The sequence below is a fragment of the Mesoplodon bidens genome (genome assembly GCF_964165515.1).
Source record: "Mesoplodon bidens genome assembly, chromosome: 2".
NCBI lineage: Eukaryota > Metazoa > Chordata > Mammalia > Artiodactyla > Ziphiidae > Mesoplodon > Mesoplodon bidens.
In genome coordinates this window covers 50,089,940-50,110,307 of record NC_138177.1, presented here as the reverse complement: position 1 = coordinate 50,110,307, position 20,368 = coordinate 50,089,940, and the positions used below count along the sequence as shown (strand labels likewise).

The 20,368-nt window shown below is 43.8% G+C and overlaps 2 protein-coding genes across 2 annotated transcripts; one reads left to right on the top strand and one right to left on the bottom strand.

The window, feature by feature from the left end:
* Window positions 1-1,463: 1,463 nt before the first annotated feature.
* On the top strand, window positions 1,464-7,273 carry LOC308628974 (eukaryotic translation initiation factor 2D-like). Its single transcript, XM_081256420.1, has 4 exons — window positions 1,464-3,262; window positions 5,099-5,352; window positions 5,848-5,965; window positions 7,138-7,273. Exons 1-4 carry the CDS (start codon window positions 3,099-3,101, stop codon window positions 7,148-7,150), a joined length of 549 nt encoding a protein of 182 aa, XP_081112546.1. The 5' UTR covers window positions 1,464-3,098; the 3' UTR covers window positions 7,151-7,273.
* On the bottom strand, window positions 7,194-16,936 carry LOC308628984 (dual specificity tyrosine-phosphorylation-regulated kinase 3-like; the record flags this gene model as incomplete). The annotated part of the gene is made up of 3 exons (XM_081256429.1): window positions 16,593-16,936; window positions 14,382-14,490; window positions 7,194-8,768 (listed from the first exon to the last, which is right to left on the bottom strand). The coding sequence occupies exons 1-3, from the start codon at window positions 16,667-16,669 to the stop codon at window positions 7,194-7,196; spliced, it is 1,761 nt and encodes a 586-aa protein (XP_081112555.1). The 5' UTR covers window positions 16,670-16,936.
* Window positions 16,937-20,368: the final 3,432 nt, after the last annotated feature.

Below are 20,368 nucleotides of genomic sequence, written 5' to 3'. Positions count from 1 at the left end.
ACTTTATTTTTTTATTTTTATTTTTTTTTTTTCTTTTTGCGGTATGTGGGCCTCTCACTGCTGTGGCCTCTCCCGTTGCGGAGCACAGGCTCCGGACGCGCAGGCCCAGCGGCCATGGCTCACGGGCCCAGCCGCTCCGCGGCATGTGGGATCCTCCCAGACCGGGGCACGAACCCGTATCCCCTGCATCGGCAGGCGGACTCTCAACCACTGCGCCACCAGGGAGGCCCCATATGCTATACTTTAGATTAATAAACTGAATTTAGGAAACCAGAATAAGATAGATCATGGAACTGGACCCTCAGCTTGGTGCTTCAGTTTGACCACTAGTCTCCCAGAAGGAAAAGGTCTGATCCTCAGTTTGCCACTTTTTATTTTCATTATGAATAATGTAGTTGATGCTTAACAAATGTATGTTTGTTGAGCAAATGAGTAAATGATGAAGTAAACTGTGGAGTTAGTTGCAATGCTTTTGTTTCCTGCAGATTTGATGCTGCCAAGGCTAGTGGTGCCCCCTGCTGGTCTGCCTCAGGTACAGAAGGGTGACCTCTGTGCCACTGCCTTGGTGGGGAACAGGTACTGTGCCAGTCAGCTGTGCCTATGGGGAAAAAACTTAGGGAAAACTTGGGAGGGGTGGGAATGACAACTTCACAGCATATGGATAAAGGATTAAAAGAAAAAACATATTCTTCCTGAGCAATCAGAGAGTGGGGAATGGCAGTGAGCCTGTGGGGTGTCCATACATCTGGGCCAAGTGTATTTGCTCCTCCTGCTGCTTCTTCCTTTTTAAAATTTATTTGTTTTTTTTCTCCTTTAAAAATTTTTTTCTTAGATTTACAGAAGCGTTTCAAGTATAGTACAGAGTCCTGAAATACTCCTTACCCAGCTTCCTGTAATGATAACATCTTGTATAACCACAGTACAGTTATCAACACTAAGGAATTAACATTGGTACAGTCCTTTTGACACTATTACAGACTTTATGCATATTTCCCCAGTTTTCCCACGATGTCTTTTTTTTCTTTTTTTGTGTTCAAGAATCCAGTCCAGGGTACCACATTGCATTTAGTTGTCATGTCTTCTTAGTCTCCTGTCTGTGACATTTTCTTGGTCTTTCCTGCCTTGCATGACTTCAACATTATTTTTGTCGAACATCCACATCATCATCCTCATCTTTTAATTATTTTTAATAGATTTATTGAGATACAGTTTTCATACTATAAAATTCACCTGTTTCAAATGTACGATTCAGTGATTTTTTTTAGTATATTTACAGGGTTGTTCAGCCATCACCACAGTGTCTCTTTTTTAAAATATATTAGGAAGTAATGGTATGAACAGTTGTGAAAAATCAAAACCCTCTCACCCCATAATCCTTTTCTCCTCGAAGTAACCATTATCATTCTGATGCACGTCCTTGTCAGCCTTCTTCAATGCATATATACACGTGCATATAAAATGTATGGTTTGAGGTGTGTATGTTTAAAAATACAAATAAACAAACTTTATCCCTATTACTTTTTCACTTCAGGTAGTGGGGACATGTTCCATGTCAGCAAGCACAGATAAGCTGAATCTTTTTACCCACTGTGGGGTGATGGGAAAAGTCCTCTTCCAGTGGACATTGTGGTTGCCTCTACTTCGTCTCTATCACAAACAAGATCTTCCTGATGCCTCTAGGGACACTAGTGCCAATATTTTTCTAAAGTAGATACTAGGAAGCAGAACTGTTTGGCTGAAAATCGTGCATATTTTCTGTTGCCCTATAAAAATACTGTGTCAGTTTTCCCTCCTACCTACAGGGTATATGGAGCCTGTTTCCTTACATGCTCACCGACACTGGATATGATGGGTCATTTTCATTTGTATCATCCTGAATGAAAAATGACATCTTATTATTGTACTCATTGCTTCTTTGAGAGGGAAACATGGGAGGCATGGGAGGGGTCAGTGTTTAAAGATCTTATTTTTGTTGCTCATATTCTCCCATTTTCCTTGAACCTTTGGGAACCAAGCACCTAGAAATGTTTCCTTCCTTGTTTACCTGTAGCAAAACTTGAAGTTGAAAAGAATGGTGAAATTATTGTTTTTTCCCCCCAGTATTCTATCCAAGATCGGAGAAAACTACATAAATGTGTATTTGGCCTCTGAGTTTGGCATTTAGAATGTATGTGGGAATGAATCCTAGGTGGTTTATGGAAGGGGGTGAGGGTACAAGGGAGTTTACTAAAACTACAAGACAGGTTCGAGACCGAAGTTCTTGAGCCATTGACGATTCCAAGGGTGGAAGACAAAGACCCGTCTTTTAGGAACTGGGAAAGAAGCCAAATTCAAAGATTCTGTGGCAGGAACTGACCCATGGGCACAGGAAGTGGAGCCACCGGATTAGCAAACGTTTTTTTTGAAGTTCAGGTGTTGGGAAATCTGCCCTTGAATCGTCTCCCTTGGGTCCAGGCAACGTTGCCAGGCTTGTATATTCCCCTCCTGTTAGCCAGCTGGACACCGATCCTTACAGGCAATGTGTGAGCATTGCTGAGTAACAGTGGGCTGACAGAGATTTCCCATTTGGGCTTTGGAAGTTTTTTGTAGTTATTGTAAATGTGGTTGTTTCTGATATTTTGGACACATCCAGTTCTTAGATAGATGTTATACAGAGCAAGGCCTGTTATAAAGAACCAACTCAGAAGGAACCTTTCGTTGGTACCACTGTATCTCTCTTCTCTCTTCCCTCTGGCATCCCTCAGCCTAATTTATGGCATATGAATGGCCTCCCTTCTGAATTTCCATATAGGATGGCTATGCCTTTTTTAAGATAGGCGAGATAATTTATATCTTTGAAATTAAAGAAAGGGAACTTTAAATATCCTTCTGAGTCCTGGCTGGGTTTGGTTCATAATAAGAATATAACAGTGATATCATCAATAGAGGAGTTACTTACACAGAAGGGAATATTTGGTCAAGGAATTTTTGAAAGTCATATGTGTAGGTAATTTGAATAAGATTGAGACTGCACCGAGTTTTAGCTCTGTGATACAAGTAGATGCTTCAGATTTGCAACCGTGGTGCTTTGAACACATGTGTAGAAACCTGGTCCTGACATGTGCCCTCCTGGAAGACTTTCCCTGACCCTCGTCTCTGACCTCCTCCTTCTCAGAGCCCCCATTGCCATCGGAGTTGCTGCCATGTCCACAGCCGAGATGCTGACCTCAGGTCTGAAGGGAAGGGGCTTCTCTGTGCTCCACACCTACCAGGACCACTTGTGGTGGGTTCCATGCTTTTTCTGTTTTATAGGGAGCTGGGTGGGCGGAGGGAGCACAGGGCCTGGATTGAGAAGCGAGAGTTTTGATCCCTGCTGTGTCCTTAGTCAAGTTGCTGACCCTAGACATTAATTTCCTTGCAAAATGTGGAGAAAAGATTTTTTTTTGGCCTGTTTAGAAAAGAAATTACAGAGAACTTGATTTCCTAGGTGAATTATAGAATCCTAGGGCTGGAAGAAGGCCTTAGGGATTGTCTTCTCTGCCTCTCAGTACAGTGATATTCTTTATTTTTATGGCACTGGTCGATCTGGCCTTTTCTGCCGTGTACATTTAGGCATTTTCTGACCCCATGATGAGTGCTCGGGAATTCTCACATCTGAATCCAGATCAAAGCAGAGTAGATCCTCAGGCACCAGGGTGACAACCTGATGACTTTCCTGTTGTTCAAGTTCCACATTTAGGATCTCCTCCTCATTACGGAACTTGCACTTTCTCACTGTGACGGGTGCTCTCTGGAGCTGTATGTGAGTTTATTTTCTGGTTATTTTCGTGTCATTTAACCAAAATAGTAAGTAGTGCTTTTCTCGAAAGCAGTCTACCTGGTCTTCTGGCCAAGTGTTGTGTGGCCTGTTGGTATAGATTTACCCTTACGTTTTTAGTCAGTCTTGGAGTTACTTATTTTACAAGTATTGGCCAAGCCCTGCTTTGCTGGAGGTACAGCCTCATCAGTGTGGGTTTCAGCAGGCATCTGAGGGCTGCTTACTCACGTACTCCCAGCACCTTGTTTTCTGACTGTTAGTCTGGGCAGTTAAGGTCCTGTTGTCTAAATTGTTTTATCAGTGGCTGCCTCAGTCTCCCGTCCTCCCGCCCTTTGAAAACACTTATGGTATTTACCTGATCAGAATAGCCTAAACATACGCTCTGGCCTCACTAGTAGCCATACTTAATAAGCCTTGCTGCGGCTGTTAGTAAAACTTTGTTTGACTTGCATAATCTTAGTTAACATAAAGCTTTTTGTTTTTACCGCTCTGCTATGTGGCATCCCTTTTTTTCCTGTCTTCATAAGGCTTAGTGGCATAAAGCCATTGTAATCTCTACTCTGCAGGTTAGATTGCATTCTTTTTTTTCAGTTGAGGTATAGTTGATGTACAATGTTGTGTTAGTTTCAGGTGAACAGCCAAGTGATTCTAGTGACCATTAGTATATCTAGTGATTCTAGATATAGATATATACATATATGTTCTTTCTCAGATTCTTTTCCATTAAAGGTTATTACAAGGTATTGAATATAGTTCCCTGTGCTATACAGTTGGTCCTTGTCATTTATCTATTTTAGATTGCATTCTGATTTAACACAGAAGCAGTCTTGAGCAGTCTTGAGCAGTCCAGGTGTTTGTAATTTGTTCCATACACTCAACCTTGGGTTTGTATTTCACCAACCTGGTACTACAGATGTGTTTGCAGTCTTCATTTGGTTATTTAATTCAAAATGGTTTTATTTTTAATTTATATGGAGGGAATACTTTGGAAGGGGAGCTCCACTTTAACTATGTTGTCTTTAATTTTTCTCTGTCGTGAATTTCTGTTAATAATATTATTATTCCTTGGGTTAAGGAGAAGGCAAGAATTACTCTCCCCATTTCAAAGATGAGGAAACTGAGGCATGGGACTTCTCTGGGCCCAGAATTGGAAACAGAGTTGAGAGGCACACCCAGGTTCTCTGGCCTCTCCTGGACACCCCTGCCTGTGGGTCTTACTCTCTCTGGACCCCTGCTGACCCCCTGACCGGGGCTGGAGTGTTGTGGCTGCTGCTCAGTGTTTCTGACATGAGGTTTTTGCAGGCAATCTGGAGACAAGTCCTCTCCACCATCCATTGCTCCACTGGCCCTGGATCCCCCAGATCTCAGTGAAGAGAAGGGGTCTGTCCAGGCAGACACCACCTTGCAGGGAGACATGAGGCGCCTGACCCTGGCGGGAGAGGAGGAGGAGGGGGAGGTTCAGCAGAGGTGTGGGGAGAAGTCCCCGTCGGAAGCTACAGAAGACCCCAGTGTCGGGGGCCTGAGCCCAGAGCCCACGGACAGCAAGACCCTTCCAGGTACAGCTCTGGCAGGAGCAGGGCGCTCGCCTCTCAGTGTGGGGACTGAAGCGCTGGGCTCTGCTTCCGCCCAGAGCGGCGCCACGGCTCCAGGAGGGGCGGGGAAAGGCCTTAGTTTTGATGAGGGTGGTGCCACAGCCCTTTGCCATCTTACCTGGGAGTCTTGCGCATATGTCGCGTTTCCCTGGATACCCGTCGGCTCTGCTATTTGGACTGTTCCCAGCTACACGGCCCTCTTAGTTTTCTTCTGGCTCTGACTTCTCTATCAGAGAAGCATCCGCGCCTGGCTGGGTGGGACTCTGTGGCCTGACCCCCTCTGTGGGGTCAGACCTCTGTAAAGGCTCAGTGTTCTAGAGAGTCTGGGAGCTTTGGTGCCTGGGAATGGGCTCCTTCAGAGCTGAGGGTTGAGGTACGGATGTCACCGTGCGGGGAGTTATCTTGTGCTGCGCGGGCCTTCTGCAGCCCTCAGGAAGGATGTGGTTCTTCTCCTTGCAGAGCAAATGGACGAACTGTTGCAGAGATGCTTCTTGCGTGCTTTGAAGTACCGCGTCAAAAAGGCTGACCTCCCTTTACTCACCAGCACTCTCCTGGGCAGCCACATGTTCTCCTGCTGGTATGGAAGGCATGGTGTGGGCTGGGGGCCGGGCGGTGGGTCTGTCTCCTGCTCTTTGGTGGTAGGATGGGACAAGGCTGATGGGGGAATTGTTTTAGGGACATGATGTGGAAAGAGCGAAGTGGAGGGTTGATCTAGCAAACACTGAGTTTTAAAGACTTAAGTTTTAGCCAGTGAAAGGATGTCGAGGAAATGAAGGTTAAAATGCGCAAGGCGCTTTGAGCACTGCCTGTGCTGTGGTGATTCTGGGCTCTTTTACGGATTGGGCAGCATGTCCGGCCCCGGAAGGGCCCTGGGGCAGCCTGTTTGTTCTGGAGGCTTCAGTCCCCTCACCTTTCTGAAGAGTAGGTGGGCCAGATTAGGTTGTGTCAGCAGGAAGAATCGGTGTGAACCCCCCCACCCGACCCGCACACACAGCCACCAGCAGAGGGAGTGTTACATGTGGGTTGAACCTGGACTTTGAAGACTGAGCCATCTGGGCTCAAAAGCCAGCTCCCCAGGGTGTTGGAGCAAAGGTGTATTTGAGCCCATTACCAGGCTTCTCTGAGCCCTGATTTCTAACACTTGTAAGATTGCTGTCAAGATCGAATAACCTGACATTTAATAAGCACCCGGTAAATATTATCATGTCAGGAGATTTGCTTATTGATTTTCACCTCAAGTCTGAACTTCTTTCTTTTTGAGAATTTTGCTCTGTTTTTTAAACAAGGGGTTTTAATGTAATTCTCTTCCTCTACGTGTGAGCTTCTTTAAGGCATTCTATACACATGTGGGGTCTGGAGTGCGCGGCAGATCTAGTTTTCAGTCTCATCTATAACTACGGCCATGTCCCAAATTAAGCCTCTGGAACAGATGCCGAGGGAGACTAGAAGTGAATGTTCAGGATATACTTTCTGGTATATCGTCTACCTTGAGAGAAAAGGATTTAAACCCACAGAATAATACACAGGTTGGTGAACACCTGACAATAATAACAAAAGATGCACTGACTTATAAAAAGTCTTTTACTATGTATCCCAGGATGGCCAATACAAGCTGGTTAGGTAATTAGCCCTTCAAGAGTTCTTTTACAGTCATATAAAAATGCTTTGCCTTGTTAAAAAAAGATATCTAGTCTACCAAAAACATATCCATTAATGGGCTTGGTGTTGTTTCTTTTTTTCCATTTTCAGGTTTGCAAGATAATTAAAAATACCTACATTTCATCTCTGAGCACACCAGCTGTCCATTAGCTAATCAGTTTTGGCAATACAGTGCACAGAGGTATACCACCACTGGTTTCTGACATTAAGTTAGCTTTAAGCTTATTGGCTATTCGTACAATTGGAGGCAGCTTGCAACCCAGGCCCTGGAAAGCATTTGCAGGGTTTACTACCCTTTTGCCTGACACCTTTTCAATGGTGAGAGGTCTGGGCACAGACTTGCTAATCCAAGGGTGTCTTAGTGCTTGAGCTGGGGTCAGGCGGGCAGAGGGGTCCCAGGTAAGACACCTTTTCAAAAAGTCTATGAAGAGGTAATCATCACACCCCTTCAGTGCTGTCCGCCAGTCTTTGCTGCCTGGGGGACCCCGCTTCTTAACCCTCCGTGAACGACCGCCCACAAACACAACCCTCCCATCTGCCCGACTGGTCACAAAACAGTAGCGAGGTAGACCTCTGGAGTTAATAAAGTACTTGGCACGTTTGGATTGCTCCAGGAGTTTTGGTGGTGGCATCCCTAGAAGCTCCATCATACAGGCCAGCTGGTCTCCTTCATCCTCTCCAGGGAAGAGAGGATGTCCTGTTAAAAGTTCTGCAAGGATGCAGCCAAAACTCCACATGTCAATGGACGTGCTGTAGCGGCTTCCTAAGATGATCTCTGGAGCTCTGTAGAACCGAGACTGGATATAGGTGTAAAGCTTCCGGTACTCAAAACAGCTGGACCCAAAGTCAATGACCTTAGTCGCACTGTGCCCATCGTGTTTCAGGAGAATGTTTTCTGGCTTCAGGTCACAGTGAATGATCTTGTTTCTGTGGAGAGCATCCAAGGATTGCAAGATGGATTGAGCAAACTTGCGAACCAACTGGATACTAAAACCCTGGAACTTGTTTTTTTTCATGAGCTCATAAAGGTCTACGCTCAGTAACTCAAAGGCCATGCAAACATGGTTCCGGAACGTGAAACTTTCCAGCATATGAATAACGTTCATGCTACCGGTTTTATCCTGCTTTTTAAGATGCTCCAAAATCCGGATCTCCTCGGCTGCTTGGCGATGGAGGTGCTTTTCATTGCGTACCATCTTCAGGGCCACGTACTGTCGAAGTTTGTGATCATAGACCCGGGCTACCTGCCCAAAACTGCCCTTGCCAATAATTTTCAGCACCTCATATCGATAAGCTAGATGGTCTCGAGGCACGTGAATGTAGGCCCCATCTGCATCATCATAACCCCCATTATTGGGACCACCGATAACTCCATGTCTTTTTTTGGCATTTGGACCCACAAAGTAGATTTCTGGATAATTGATGATTTCCAGCTTCTCGTAAGCAGTGAGGTGGTGTTTATACTGCTTCAGTGCTTGTTCTGGAGTCAGAGGCAACACTTTGGATGCTTTGGATGAACTGCTGGATTTTACTGTATTCAAACGATCTGAACTTTTACCCTGAGAAACTGTAGGAGAGCATTTTTCAGAGTCGTTGATGCCATCTGACTGAAAAGTATCAGATCTTCTGTTGCCAGATTCTTGAAATAGTTGTTCTACCTTCATCTCACCTCCATTCAGGAAGCACTGAGTAGGATCTCTTGTTAAATGCTCAGTGGTGATCTACGGCAAAGAGAAGTGAATCTATGTTAAAGTCACTAAAAACGGTGGAAGAACGAAAGAATCGTCCCCCTGACTGAACAAAACAACAAAACATGCCAGTTGTGTAGTTAAAAGGCCCAAAAGTGAGATAAGAAAAGCAGGAGTCTCTAGAAACTCGTGTTATGTTAATCCTTAGGTTCCCTGACTGCTGTGGCCACCCCAGCCCCACTACATAGGCCTCCCTTTGTTCAAAACAAGACGGTCATCTTACCATACCCGAAACATGCTAGATTCCTTCTAACTGGTATGTCTTCCTACCGAGAATCTTTTCACCCTATCCACTCAAATCCTACGCTCTTTCAAAGCCCAATGCTAGTCCTCCCTCTTCCACTTAGAACTACTCCAAGCCCATACTAACTATGGCTCCACTCACATCTTAGCTGCAGCTTTTCGAGTCTGCCACGTAATCTGGCCCTTGTTATATATATACTGTCCTATATTGTTCACAAACTGTTTCAAGTATCTTCCCAAATCTTAAGGGCATGTACCAGGAGCAAATGAATACATATTAAAGTGTTCTGTAAATGATAAAGGGACAGAGGCAGGATGTGATCCCCAGGTCTTCTGAATCTTGGTCCAGAACATTAACATAACCTGGTACCAGCTTCTCCTAGTGCCTGTACTATTCTCCAGTAGGGCTGAATGTTGACCTTGGCCTGGAATCAACCAAGGCCTCATCATCTACTCCTGGGTCCCCAAATAAATGATCGCATCTTTCTATCTCAGTTCATTGAATCACAAAATTTCTAATCCAGAGAGAACTCTTGAGATCACCAAGGCCAATTCCTTAAGTATCTGATGAATAGCAGTGAGAATCTAAGGCCCCAGGGTGCTTCTTGTAAAACTCTCCTAAAGACAAAGAGTCTCCTTTCTCTGTCCTTCCCTTGCTCATAGACACATACACTAGTCTCCCTCAGCAAACGCCTACGTGACAAAGGCATACAACTCTTTTTACTTGATTTGGCATCACCTTTTCCTGCAAGGAACAATAACCTACAGAAGAAAACTCTACTTATTAAATACCTCTGAAATGAAATAAGATTCTTTGAAACTCGGTGGAGGGAAAGACAATGAAAAAGCCAGACGCTAAAAAAAATACTAAGAAAAATATAAGAATGTGCTAGAAGGAAAGAAGAAAAAAAGTGCTAAATCTGTTGTTTAAAAAAAAAAGTCTGGGATACTTCAAAGAACAACTGTTTTTCTTAACAGACCCTGAAGAACTTTACCCCCGATCTGTATGATTGAGAGCCTCTATGATCAGGGGTAGATAATTCCAGAGAAGCTCTGAGCTATCTTTATGATCTCTTAAAATATAACGCAAATTATAAGGTAATGATCCAAAGTGGCCAACCATTTAAAAAAGAGAATTTTAATATAACCTAAGCAAACAACACCTGACCCATCACCTGTATAAATAAAAATATAAAAGATGTAAATATAAAAAACAAAAAAGGGATGAAAAAAAATTAAGTGTTGGCATACTTTAGACAGCCCCTACTTTAGTTATAAGAGCACGACATTAGTTCCTGCCTGCTTCTTTTAGGTCATTTAATCAATTTAAACATTTATATAGTACTACAGTTACAAAAATGAGGCACTGCACCATCTTACATATAAGCAAAGCAGCCAGTACAACGGTAGCCATACTTTGGCATTGAGTTTCTAAATAAAGAGGCAAGATACGGACCAGGAGAGATCTCTGATACCAAAATAGAGAACTATCACTAGTCAAGAAAATAAAACAGGCTGGCAGACAGAACCTAAATACCTTGCTAAGATGTAAATATAATGCAACATTTTGTTTATCAGCAATTAAGTCAAATAACCATTCCTGTTTTTAGGGATGGAAAAAAAAAGGTCTCATCCATCCATCTAACATTCACATGAGCACTAATTGTTCACAATTATAAAAGTGCCAAAAAACAGGTTACCTCAAGGCACTACAATCTATTAGGAGATAGGTTTGGCTGAACTAGGGAATTATAATTATTTGGTTTTAGGTAGATTTACATAACAAAACCAAATATTTGCATGCATCTAAACCAGTTTTCCTTAAATTTTTACTACCTAACCTAAATGCATCTAAATATTTACTGCTAAAATCTTGGGGACACATTCTGAAGAAACGTGAAGTCAGAAGGCCTAGGTTGGGGTCCTGGCTACACTGCTCAAAAACTGTAGGTCCCAGGGTAGGCTTAACCTTTAGCCCAGTTTCTTAGCCTCAATTTCTTTATCTTTAAAATGTGGATAATAATACCTCCTTGCAGGATGTTGCGTGAATCAAATTATAATTAGTAATATATGTGAAAGACCCTCAGAAACTATAAAACATGTTAAAAACACTGGTAACAATTAGGCAAAATTCTCAATATATTGTTTAAACTCCAATACACCCTCCCTTTCCCCTTTCAGCTTATCTTTTCTCTCTGTGGTGCCTTCCTCTGCAGTTCCAGACTCCCTCCACCAGACATCTGGCATCAACTATGCCTTCTGCTCCGTGAAGGCCTGCACAATCAGCCTTCCCTTAGGATGCGTGGAAACACCTCACCCACTTTCTCCCCCACATAAAACCTCCTTTCAACTTGCCATGCAATTTAATGGGTTATCTCTCCAGACATATTTGACCTTTAAAAAGATCAATGCCTTAACCCAAGGGAATGACTCTCTAGGACCCGCGGTCATCAATGACAAGCTGGTAGGAAAGGTATTTGTGGTCCAGGGTCCACCCCTGGGCATTTCACCTACTCTACCTACATGTAAGGCTGTGCTGGCTCTGGAGGTATTCATTTCTGTTTGTGGTAAAGAGAGGGTCTCAGGTACAGACTGTTAATAAGAACAGAAATTTAACTTCCACAGAACTATTACAATAAGATTAAGGATGTCATTTGGATTTCCTGACTCATGGTTTTTCCTTAAAGTGAGCCTAAATCTCTCTCTCTGCAAATTAAGTCTTATTTTGCCCTCCGGAACTACACAGGAGTGTCCAAATTTCCATGTTAAAGCCCTTCAGATACCTAAAAGGGGCTGTCCTGCCTTCACCATTTTTTCTCGAGGCTCATCATCCCCATCACATCCTCCACCTCACACAGCCTGGGTCAGGCTACCTTACTATATCCTATTCACGTTCTCAGCACGTTATGGGCTGCACGTTATATCTCTCTGCAAGTGTGGCTTCCAGAACAGAACAAGACACTTCAGGTCTAGTCCCCTGTGGACTGTCAAGGTTTGAACCTCCAATGAATCTGAAGAATTCCAGAAAGAAATTTTTCCACACAGGGAGGGGTTCTCGCCTTAGCTTTCTTTCCTTTCCTGTAATAACTCAAATACTGGTCTGAATCAATTATGTATCAAGTCTGCTGTGCTATAAATAAAATCTTCCTTCCGTTGTTCTACGAGAATCTACAATTTTCACACATGTTAAAGTAGTTACAAAACACTGTATATTTCTAGTCTAGGGTTATAATCACAAGAACTGACCAATGTCTGCTATCGACTTCAAATATTTTAACTATGTAATTATATCCAGAGAGACAAATAATGCCAGATTAATCATGTTTCATTTAAGAATGCTTCATGTACATTGTTAATTTGGAGCGCTCTTTTTTTTTTTTTTTAACACCCCTGTATTGGAGTATAATTGCTTTACAATGGTGTGTTAGTTTCTGCTTTATAACAAAGCGAATCAGCCATACATATACATATGTCCCCATATCTCCTCCCTCTTGCGTCTCCCATCCTCCCTATCCCACCCCTCTAGGTGGTCACAAAGCACCGAGCTGATCAATTTGGAGCACTCTTGACATTTCAAATAGAATCTTCAACTGCGTTAATCAAGTCTTAAAGATCTTGTTGAGAAATTCAGAAAAGGAATATCCTTCTCGTCCAGATATAAAACACCACCCCTCCCTCGTTCTCGACCCTAAATCTCTGCAACACAAAGCTAACCCAATAAAAGCCTATGAGCAGATGATTTATAGTTTCCAACAAGAATGTAAGGGCATCTTGGATAAACAAGGAAGCCAAAGCACTTTGTGAAATGAGCAATAGCGTCTCGCAATGGAGTCATGGCATAATGAACTATAAGTGTTACTAAGAGGTCAAAAGCACTTTTTTCAGCAAAATTTGCAAAGACACCATTGTTTTAGAATCTAAAATCTTGTGTTTTGCAAGCTGTGTTACTCTGAATACCACACAGTAAAAAAATTCATTTTGATCCTGAAACATACAATTTAATTGCCCTACTATATGGTGATTAGCACTGGCCAAATCTGAAGTAAAGTTAAAATGGACTTTAAGTCACATGATGACGGACTGTAAAAGTTTCCCAGAGAGATGTGCTAATTGTCAGCAAGTAACCACGAAATCTGATAGTCAACACACGAGTATATAGGTGGTTCCGGAGCTCTTAGAGGTTTTTACATATTAAAAACAATAAGCTTGTGGAGAATGGAAACTTACTGCACTTTGGAAAGGAGATTAAAAATAGGGTGACCAGCCTTCCAAATATATGTAGCCCGTATCTTGTAATATTATTAGCCTTGAAAGTAGTGAAGGGGTTGATTTTTAATGGCAAAAGCTGACAAAGCGTTGGGAAGGACTATGAAAAATGCAAGCAGTGTTTTACATAGAAATAATTTTAGGTCTTAAACAGAAATAGGAAGGAGAATTATTGATAAATTAGTCTACTCAATTATTCAGTTTGTTCGTTGATGATATATGCAGCAAATTTTAAAGTCACAGGATAGATTCTCCCTGTCATGGAACTTGTCCAAAACCCTGCTCTCCCTACCTCTCTATGAGTGCCGAGGGAATGGGAATTAATTTATTCTCTTAAACATAAAACGGTGTCAAAAGCTAAATGTCTGCAAGCTCCAAAATGATTAAATGCATCGAAACCAAAATGCATTGCTCAAGTTTCATTTATGATCTATAAAATGGTTCTCTAAAGCATACTAAGAAGCTAGGACTGCATTTCTACCGTGCAGGAAAAATCTGCAGATCTGTAAGTTCAGAGGTATTTTCTGTTTCTTGTTCTTGTTAAAATGAGCCATCATAATATACTGTACATATCATTCTATCAAAAAAAATAACCACTATCTAGGGCTTCCCTGGTGGCGCAGTGGTTGAGAGTCCGCCTGCCGATGCAGGGAACACGGGTTCGTGTCCCAGTCCGCGAAGATCCCACATGCCGCGGAGTGGCTGGGCCCGTCAGCCATGGCCGCTGAGCCTGCGCGTCCGGAGCCTGTGCTCCGCAACGGGAGAGGCCACAAAGGTGAGAGGCCCGCGTACCGCAGGAAAAAAAACAAAACAAACACTATCTAGATAAAAGTAGCATGTCGTTTTTTTCCCTATTTACCCCAGTGATTGAAAGGAATAGGTGGGCTCCAAATCAAAATCATTCTGAAAAGCTGAACTTGGACCACAGAAATTGTTATTTCAAAGTCAAGAGAAACCAAAAGTGAATAAAAAAGAGCCTGGGTTACCAGTGACATGTAACTGTACCTTGACCATTTAAAGTAGCACTTCCTCCTTTCCAGGCCCATTAGAGCTCAAAGAATTACTTCATTTACTTACATTTAGTCTTCTGGGTAGAGGTGGTTCAGAAGGATTGCAGAGTGCATTTGAACAGGGTGAGCCTTTGGTTTCATCTATTAGGACAGTATCATAGACAAAATCATCCAATCTAGTTGAAAGGATTACAGATAAAATCTGTCAGTAACTGAAGTATATAAATTTGTATTTCCAAAACACCCTTTAACTGCTTCATATCTGCTACAAAGAAGAATTAATACAAACAAATGGGGCTTCCCTGGTGGCGCAGTGGTTGAGAGTCCGCCTGCCGATGCAGGGGACACGGGTTCGTGCCCCTATCCCGGAAGATCCCACATGCCGCGGAGCGGCTGGGCCCGCGAGCCATGGCCGCGGAGCCTGTGTGTCCGGAGCCTGTGCTCCGCAACGGGAGAGGCCACAGCAGTGAGAGGCCCGCGTACAGCAAAAAAAAAAAAAAAAAAAAAAAAATACAAACAAATGTCCACACTGCATTTTGGCACTGAATACACACCACAGGGGTATTTGGCAGAGGAAGGGAGGAAACCCAACTTTTCCTCCTTTTTTTATTTTTAAAGAAAGGACAGCATTTCTAGGTTTATAGTTTGAACTTGTTAAAATAAGTCTTACTTTCTGAATGTTGTTAACAATAGGGACCATCAAAAGAATCTCATTTAACTTACTACTTGAAAACGAAGGCTAGTTGAAATCTGAAGCCTAAAAGCTAACCAGAACAAACAAACAAGACAGAGAACTGTATTTTCAAGTCGGAGACTTGGATTCTAATCTCAGCTCTACCACTGGCTGGCTACTCTACCTTCCTCTCTGAGCCGTTGGCCACATGTTGTAAAGGGAAGAATAGTTCCAGTCTATGCACTTCTGGGTCTCACAAGCAAGAAATAAAAGGCCTTCTTAGGGCTTTCCTCTATATTTATTTATTTATTTTCCTACTTAACATCTATCTAACTTGTAGAAAACTACAGTGAATTCTACAGCAAATACTATAGGGATTCTCTAAATTACAAAACGTACTGGATTTCACATCTTTACCCACTTAATTTTCGGGTGGATGGTGGAAGCTAAATGCCAAATGATAATTTCTCTGCTCTTTAACACTGTGCCTCCCTCCACCGCTGTAAGGGAACACAAAAGACGGAGAGGATTTATTTAATCCACAGGATGGCGCTGAATAATGTATTTCATCTGCCACCGAGAACATGGATTTCCCAGTAACACACATCAGCATTTCATTGTATCATTTTTACGTGATATACTATGAATACAATGATAATGAGCCAGCTGCAAGGGAAGAATTTTTTTTTAATCTTTAAAACTATGCTGGAATATTTTAGTGGCTTATAAAAACTGTTTTGTAAAATTCTAGAGTTTTCTTAATCGATGTGTTATAGGAGTACAAAGAGAAAAAAAAACGAAACCCAAAAACCAAACAGAAAACCCACTACATATATTTTTGGAATGTTCTCTTTTTAAAAAACATGCTTACATTCTGATAAAATTATACCTTTAACGGGAACTGCTTCATTGACAAGAACCAAAAATTCTGGATGTGACTGATTCTTTGCCAACAGCACGAATAAAACAAACAAAATGGGACAGACGTCCACATTTACAAAGAAAAAGACAGACTGAAGACCTACAAGATTTCCTATAAATAGCCAAAGGAAATTACCCAAAGGTAGTCTCCATGCAAATGAAGTGGGCAGGTGGTCCCTACTCTCCATCAAGGTGTAAAATCCTATGAAAGGTGGAGAATCTCTCAAAACACGATCCACAAAAAGTCCTACTCGGCAGAGCCCCTCACCTACACCCCTCACGGCAAAGCCCTTGGTTATCTGCTCTGAGCAACAGGGCTTATTTGAAAAGGGATTGCTCCCTGTCTCCCCCAGTTTGCTAAAAACCCCACCAAAAAAATCCCAGCTTCTCAGAGTTCCTACCATATACCCCCGATGTAGGACTTGAGAAATAATCCCCAGGGTGGGAATTCTTCTTTGCCTAACTCCTTTCTAGCCCACTCCCGCGCTGGGCTGGGGGCAGGGGAGCTGATGGAGAGGAAGAGGGTGGGCCAGTCCCGGAGAGGGAGTCAGACCCCTTCCCTCGTCCTTACTGCTTGGGGGCTCGCTCAACCTCCAGCGCAGTCCATCCACGCCCCCCGACCTCGCCTGCCAGCTGCAGCGGCTCCTTCGGGAGCCCCAGCGCGTTATCCCCCGGCGCCGTTACCTCCGCGGCTGGGGCGGCAGTCCGTCTCCTGGCGGCCCCGCATCTTTCCGCCCGGACCCGCGAGCTGTGCCTCCCATCCGTTAGCTCCGGACCCCCCGGAGGGAGGGGCGGCGTTTGGACGGTCAGGCGAGCAGCGTCCACCTGAGCTGGGGCGGCTGCCTCCCGGGCCGCGACGTTTCCTCGGTACCTCTCTTCCACACAGTGCAGCTCCCAGCGCGTCCGCTCGGGACTGGCTGGGGTCGACAACTGCCAGAGGAGCAGCAGGGGCGGGAAGGGGAGTGGTGTGGTCGCCTAGCAACCGCGGTACGCCCCTTGAAACGCCTCGGCGCAACAATGTGGCCACGCACAGGGGCGGGGCCGAGGCCACTCCCCACTGAGCGGCGCGTGTCTCGGAAGCTCTCGCTGGCCCCGGAAGGTGGGAGGCGGGAGGCTGGGAACCCGCCGCCTGAGGTTTTCTGGTCGCTGGCCGAGGCCTGAGGGCCGCGGCTGGGGAGGTAGAAGGGCCCTGATGGGGGGTTTGTGAAATAGCAGCCCCCGATTTCTGCCTCAGAAGTGGCAGCCGGCACCTCACGGTCAGCTAGCTATCTCTTAGCAAGTTGCAGCCTAGAGTTCTAAAACCTCCCTTGAATATGAATAAAATAAGAACGAAAGACATGGGTAATTTCTCAGACTTCTCCACTGAGGGGCGTCCCTCCGGAGGGTAATGAGTTAACAAAGGAAACCAATAATAATAAACCCATTTTGTGACACCACCGGCGCCACGAATCTTTTCATTTAGCCTCGGTAACCATACTAGATGACATCCCTCTTTTATATAGATTTAACTAGGATCCGGAATTTAAGCTGAGGTATGTCTGACTCCCCTGCAATGGGATGCCACGGATGGTAGGGCTCAGAGCCATTTTAAGGATGAGGAAAGTGAGGCCAGAGGAGATCTGTGGTTGGCAAAGCGTGAACTAAATGTCTCCAAATTCCCAGCCTTCGTCCTGCTGCACCAGACCCCCTGGAAAGAAGGCTCTTCCTGTCTTCTTCCTTGGAATGGGTGGGGGTTTTCCCTTTACTTTTCTGAAAAGTTAAGATGCCTCGGCAACACCAAGGGTAAGCGGATTTGGATAGTTGGAACGAAAGTGAAAGGGAAGGAGGTTAAAACAGAAGAACACAAGTGTTGTTTTCTTGAGCGTAACAGCCAGTCGGATTATCTAAACCTACAAAACACGAGGCAGGCTGTCTGACCCTTGAGGAGAGAACTAAACGTTATGGAAATGCCGAACACGGGCGCCACCTGGTGGGGCTTGGGGACTCACTGCCCCAAGCCTGCAGAGCATAGTCCAGAAACCTGAACATTTGCATCCAAGGCTCATTTCCGTGAGACTCAAAGTCAGAGTCCCTGTTCTCATGTCTTTAGTAAAAATGCCCTTAAAATCCAAAGGCTCTTCACTTTATAAATTACTAATGTGTCCGTTTGGGGAACTTTACAATCAATGTTTTCTTTAGCCTATGATAAAAATATAAATTCAAAGATTTTCTTCCATGATGATTTAAAATTTTTTTCTAATCTTATGAATAAGCTTTTTTTCCCTAGCCTCGCCCAGCCCCTCCCCCACCCCTCCCCAACCAGAACAATCCTGCTTTCATGTGGGTTTGTATTTAGACTCCTATGGAAGATGTTGTTTGAAGGAAGAGTTCCATGGCAGCGAAAGGTTTGGACTAGATTGTTGCTGAGGTCCTTTCCAGCTCTAAGGTTGCAAACTTGTATTAAGTAATCATTGTTCTTAGTACTTATGTGGACCCCTCAGACCACTTTACTGCACTAAACGTTTCGATAGGACTTGCCCCCCCCCCCCCAAGTTTTCTTACCTCCTTCTGAATCACTGCTCTCTCCAAGTCTGCTTTAAGACATAGCTATGTAAGCCACCTTGAGGCATTCTGCTCCCCTTCCTGCCCCTGAGATAGGAAGCACAGAGGCCGCCTTTGTCTTTAGGCTACTGATCCCAAGGTCACGGGAGGGAGGATTACACGAGGATGCTGGCACTTCATGAGTCTCCGACCTTAGTGACCCAAGTAATTTCTTCAAGGAGCCCCTGTTTCATAACAGTGTGGCTGGATTAAAGCCCAATGGGGGATCTAGCAGGAGCCCCCACACCCCAGCTGAACTGCTGCCCTGTGCGCTCCAGCTCCTGAGCCGCTTCTACATCATTTACGCCCTTTCTTCCCTTCCCGTTACCAAGAAACTGGGTTTGCCTCTTGGTGGGTGTTGAGCCAAAAGATGCAATGAAATCAAAGAGTGACAGAAGGAAGGATTTATTACTTGCAGCAAGTAAGGAGAACCCTGAGGATCTTTCCCAAAACAGTGTCTCCCAGAACTGTCAAACTGGAGAAGTTTTAAGCATATTCATGATTGACAGAGTTCAAGCTTCAGTTGATTGAAGTCATGAAGTTCATAAAACGTCAACATCATTATCCCTAAGGTTCCAGTTGATCTGGTTGCTGAGCACTTCAGGCTAATCTTTGCCATTGAAAGAGAACTGGGACTCTTTAGAACTTCTCTTGCCTAATAACAGGTAATGTTTCTGCATTCTTTTCTTCCCTTAAGATCATTAATTACTGAGACCTGTGCAAGGGCAAGCATTGTGGCCAGGCTTAGGTAACAAAATGGTTTCTGTCAAGAAAGCCATGCCTGGTTCTTTTTCTCCAAGGATCCCCTACCCTATCTGCTTATGCTCCCTAGCCCCACTCAAGAGTAGTTCAAAATTTCCATTGTCTCTCTCAGTGCAGCTAAAGCCAGATTTACCTATCGTGGATTAGCCAAATATCCTGTAAGATACCTGCTTGCTTGTTGAAGCCAGTTCTAATATATCTGCAAAATAAGGAACCCCTAAAAAATAAACAAGAAAAATGGGACTATTGCAGCCTCTTCAAAAATCATCAGAACATTCCGAATGTGATTATAACAGTTTCAAATGTAAAGATGAAGAAAATATTCCTATGGCCACATGCACCTGGAATTTTGTGATGAAACACCTGTTGGTGGGTTAAGTTTAAATTCTTTTCAATAACTATAAATTATTCTTTGCAGCATGATGTGCCATAATGCATAGTATACCATATTAATCACAAAATTGGAATGCACTTTAAAAAAATCATTTATAGAGAACCTATGAAACTCACCATTTTCCTCAAGCTATGTCGACCTCAAGTTCACCTGAGCTCCAGAAACATGTATAGCTATTTTCAGAAACAGAGATTTAACTCACGGAAACACTCAAACCATGTCATTTTTCTGAAGTTTCAGAAAGCTGTCTCTCTTCTGAACCTCATGGACTTCTGTTACCAAACTCAGGTTCAGCTGTTCACCACTCAAAAACCCATACTTGAGAGGCAAGTGTTGCTTGGAAAGGAAAGGTTGCTTTATTCAGGAGGCTGGCAACCTGGGGAGAAGGCAGACTTGTGTCCAAAAACCAACTCCAGAGATTCTGCTGGACCATGAAAGTTTTCAAAAGGAGAATCATTTGGGGAGGGGGTCAGAGTCTTCATTATCTTCTACCTTGTACAGACTTCTGATTGGTTGGTGGTGAGGTAAGAGGGTGGTGTTCCCAGAATCTAGTGCTTAGCCTGAAGTTACCATCCTCCACCTGGGAGGGGGCCTTAGTTCCTGCAGAAGAACTCAAACATATATTGTTATGTATATTCCTTGAAGAGGAACCAGGAACCTGCCCCATGCTGCACTACTGTTTCTTGATTGCTCCTCCTTTCTTTCTGCAATCCCTCCCTTCCCT